General features: G+C 29.9%; 2 protein-coding genes across 2 annotated transcripts in view; one reads left to right on the top strand and one right to left on the bottom strand.

Moving 5' to 3' along the window:
* The window catches only part of LOC124421039, a 1978-nt gene extending 1251 nt beyond the window's left edge, over positions 1-727 (bottom strand). Inside the window, exon 1 of the mRNA XM_046955796.1 lies at positions 710-727. Within this exon, the coding sequence (XP_046811752.1) occupies positions 710-727 (18 nt within the window). The remainder of the gene's footprint in view (positions 1-709) is intronic.
* Positions 728-1093: 366 nt separating this feature from the next.
* LOC111687720 (homeobox protein goosecoid) lies at positions 1094-3060 on the top strand. The gene is made up of 3 exons (XM_046955795.1): positions 1094-1100; positions 2463-2797; positions 3046-3060. The coding sequence occupies exons 1-3, from the start codon at positions 1094-1096 to the stop codon at positions 3058-3060; spliced, it is 357 nt and encodes a 118-aa protein (XP_046811751.1).
* Positions 3061-4365: the final 1305 nt, after the last annotated feature.

The following is a 4365-nucleotide window of genomic DNA, read 5'->3' as shown; positions in this document are numbered from 1 at the left end:
ATAGACTAGACTATAGACTAGACTATAGACTAGACTATAGACTAGACTATAGACTAGACTATAGACAAGACTGTAGACTAGACTATAGACTAGACTATAGACAAGACTGTAGACTAGACTATAGACTAGACTATAGACTATAGACTAGACTATAGACTAGACTATAGACTAGACTAGACTATAGACTAGACTAGACTATAGACTAGACCAGAACAGACTATAGACTATACTAGAGACTAGTTAGAATATAGACTAAAGTATAGTTTAGACTAAAGACTAAGCTATAGTTTAGACTATAGACTAGACTATAGTTTAGACTATACTTTAGACTTGTCTATAGACTATAGATTTGTTTGCATCAAGCTTTACATTTTCTTTATTTTTAAGAAAAAACATAATCCCCCTCTCTACCCCTCGAAACCAACATTTTTTTTAGCTAATTCCTCAAAATACAAATAATCTACAATAAAAAAAATCTGCATTACATTAATAATTTCTCTTAAACTTATATCACAACTAACATCACCCCCTCCAAATCCCCTTCCATTAACCTTTCAAAATTTATATATTCCTGCTTTCATGGATGACTTAATATGCATTAAAAGAAATTATGCTTTTAAATTTTGAATATAATCGCCAATTCCACCACCATCACCAACATTACCACAAACAAATACACTTTAAATACTCTTGTTTAACACACACACACCTGAGTACGAAGGACCATAGTCAAACGTAAAACTGTAAAAGATTTATTAAAAAAAAATATCTATCTGAAAGAAAAAAAAACGTTTGCATATTGTAGAAAGAAATCTTCTCGCCTGGAGTGAAAAATGAAATAAAGGAATAAAAATCAAATCATCTTTTCCGGTTTATTGCTTATTGCCGCATAAAACGCTTGAGTGAAGTATTGTATGAGTGTGGCAACAATATAATAAGCCGTTTTTATGTTAAAAATATTTAAAGAAAAAAAAAACTTGTGAGGTACATATTCTTTCCATTTTCCAGTTATAAGCCTGATTTAAAATGTTGTAATGATTATATTTAAGTATTTTATTTATATTTATAAAAAAAAATCAGAAATGTAAATGTAATGGAATGTTTATGATTTGTTTTTCTAATCTTTAGAATATGAAACGAAAAACGTTTAAGTTTAAAAGCTTTTTTCTCTTTTTTTATGTTTAAGACATTTTTATAATTTTTTGTTTCATTTTTCATCAGGAGGTTTTATAATATTTTTCTAATTTTAAAGGATTTTAGGATTTTTAAAATAGGACTTATTTTCTATAAACATTGTGGCAGTAGTGCAGCAGATTTATTTTTTTATTATTTCAATGTTAAATTGAAAGGACCTGTTATAAAGGCATCAACTGATTCCTAGCACATTTCAGTTTGTAGTTTTATAACAAACTTTAAGTGATTGAACAGACGGACTCTCCAACTTTCATTATACTCCTTATCTACCTCTCTCTTTCTTCTGTAATCTATAGGAGTCTTCATTAAAAAAAATCATAGAGCTTTTACACTAGACATCATTGTTTTAGTTTTCTGATCAATTTAGCAGCACTTAAGGCATTCACATTGAACTAATAGCATAACGAAGTTGATGTTTAAAAAAAATTTTTGTGATTCTGCTACTTTTATTAATGATTAGAATCAGAGGAGCATACATTTACTAGGTTGCTAACGCGCTCCTTTATTTCTAGGACGTAATGCTTTACAATTTTATAATCCGTGTTTCTAGAATAACATTTGAATCAAATTTTAAATGACAGATGAGGTGTGTCAACTTCTCTACATTAACCTGAATTTCTTTTTTCAATTTAAGAAAATCTCTTATATTTTTAACAACATAACCTCAACATAACCTCAACACTATTTACATTTCTTATCAATGTGGCAGCACTTTAAGCATTCACAATGAATTAGGAGCACAAAGATGTCTGTGTCTAAAGAATTTGATGGGATTCTGTTGTTTTTTGCTTATGCCGATTCACAAAGAGAAACTTTTTTCGGGAAATTTTTGGTTTTGTGTGTTAGAAAAAGAGATAGTTGATATTTCTTTCTCTCACATGCAAAAATCAAAAGTTTGTCTGTGTGGACCGGCAACTTCTAAGCTACATAAATTTGCTATGTACATGAAGTACTTTTTTAGTCTTAAAAATTTGGCAGCACTTAAAGCATTCACAATGATTTAACAGAATTACGCGGTTTTATGTAAATCTGTTACATTTTAATTTCAACAGTCATTTTCTTCCCTTTAATATTCAGAGGGATTTTATAAAACAAACAAATGTATGTAAAATATCAAGTTACTTCTATAAATATTATTAAAATTCAGCAAAAAATAATTTAAAAAAAATAAATCTTTTATCATTCATGGGATAAACTTGACTCCACATACAATATGATTTACATATTACTTTAAAATAATAACATACATTTTTTTCTCTTCCTTACAGTTGCTTATCCCAATTTCTATCCCAATTATATGCATGCCGCCGCTGTTGCTCATGTAGCAGCCGCACAAATGCAAGCTCATGTTAGTGGTCACAGTTCCAGCCTCAATCATAATCATGGTCATGCTCATCATTTACATCATGGCCATCATGGTCATCATATGGCAGGACATTTGGGTCATGGACCACCGCCAAAAAGAAAGCGTCGTCATCGTACAATTTTCACCGAAGAACAATTGGAACAATTGGAGGCGACTTTCGAAAAGACACACTATCCTGATGTAGTATTGCGAGAGCAATTGGCGTTAAAAGTGGATTTAAAGGAAGAAAGAGTAGAGGTAAGTTTTGCGAATTTTTAATATAAAATAACATATTACATATTTGTTATTTTTGGGGGGGTAAATGCTAAAGTGTTTCTTTTTTTTGGCTTTTTGCTTGTGTGTTAGTTGTAATTATAATATTTTAATTATGCGGTCATTAGTTAGATGATTTCATTTCCGTTTCCTTGTAACTTATATAACATTGTGTAAATGTTTGTTAAAATCATGTAGAGAGTTTTGTTTTTTTTTTATATTATTGTTAAAAGCGCGAAACCAATTGAGTGCAGTCATGTGAGAACAATACTTTATTTGTTTAGTTGTTGCTGCTGTTGTTGGTTGCAAAATCTATATAGAGCGAAGAAAAAAAATAACGCTTGTACAGGATTTAAAAGGCTTCTAAGTTTATTTCATTATTATTATCATTATCATCATCATTATTTTGATTGTTTTGTTTTCGTTATAATAAAGAGAAAAACAATATTATCTTGTTTTGCCTAATGATAGATAGATATATCATTTCAATTCTACACAATTCTATTGAAAATGTAAACAAAGTCGTTTGCTAGTTATGTTTACCCAAAGAGTTTGTATATCTCACACACAATCCCTGCTATTGCTGCTGCTTCTTCTGCTTCTGCTATTGCGGTTGTTGTTGTGTTGTTGTTGTGATGATGCCTTACTTTTACATATTACTTTTATATTTACGCCCCAGTTGCCTGGGAATCTTGCCCTTAAGGGTGGCTTAATGTTTTTCATGTCTACTTTTCGAATATCATTTCACTACCTAACGCTTTGCCACCCCTTAAGTGTATTAAAAAAGAAAAATATTTCAAGTGTTACCCACAAAAATAAAGTACCATTTTCCTCAAGGATTTAGTTTTTGTTTCATGGACAAACATGCAAAGTAGGGTATTAATGCCGCTTTTAACTTAAAAGCATTTCTTTTTCTTCTTCATTCCAACAAATGAGTTTTTGAAACTTTTTCCTTTTTTTTAGCTTTATAAGTATTTGTCATTAATACCTTGCTAGCTCTGGGTAAACAAGTAAATACTGTAAACAAACAATTGTATTAAAAGACATTTGATTTTTTGATTTGTCAAAGATAATTTGTTAACATTTATTGGTTAATTAAATTCCCAACCAGCAATGAAATTACGATTTCTATAGAATTTCCATAGAGCGTAAGAGTTTTAAACGGGTGTTTTTTTTCGGATAAAATCTCACGTTTAATTATGTTTAAGTAAATTAGTAAATTATGAATAATTGTGGGTGTTAAAGGGTATAGATAAATTTCCCACACTAAAAGTTTTTAAAAATCTATTGGCAGCACTGTTGACAAATTTCAACACACTGCATCATGTAATAGACAACAACAACTTCAATGGATTTTAAACTAAACTATATACTAGATTATAAACTAGAAGAAAGACTAGACTATAGACTAGACTATAGACCAGACTACAGACTTGACTATAGACTAGACTATAGACAAGACTATAGACTAGACTATAGACTAGACTATAGACTAGACTATAGACTTGACTATAGACTAGACTATAGACTAGACTATAGACTAGACTATAGAC

This window comes from Lucilia cuprina, chromosome 6, assembly GCF_022045245.1.
Source record: "Lucilia cuprina isolate Lc7/37 chromosome 6, ASM2204524v1, whole genome shotgun sequence".
Classification (NCBI taxonomy): domain Eukaryota; kingdom Metazoa; phylum Arthropoda; class Insecta; order Diptera; family Calliphoridae; genus Lucilia; species Lucilia cuprina.
Note: the sequence above shows the minus strand (reverse complement) of the source record. Positions and strands in the feature narration are given on the sequence as shown.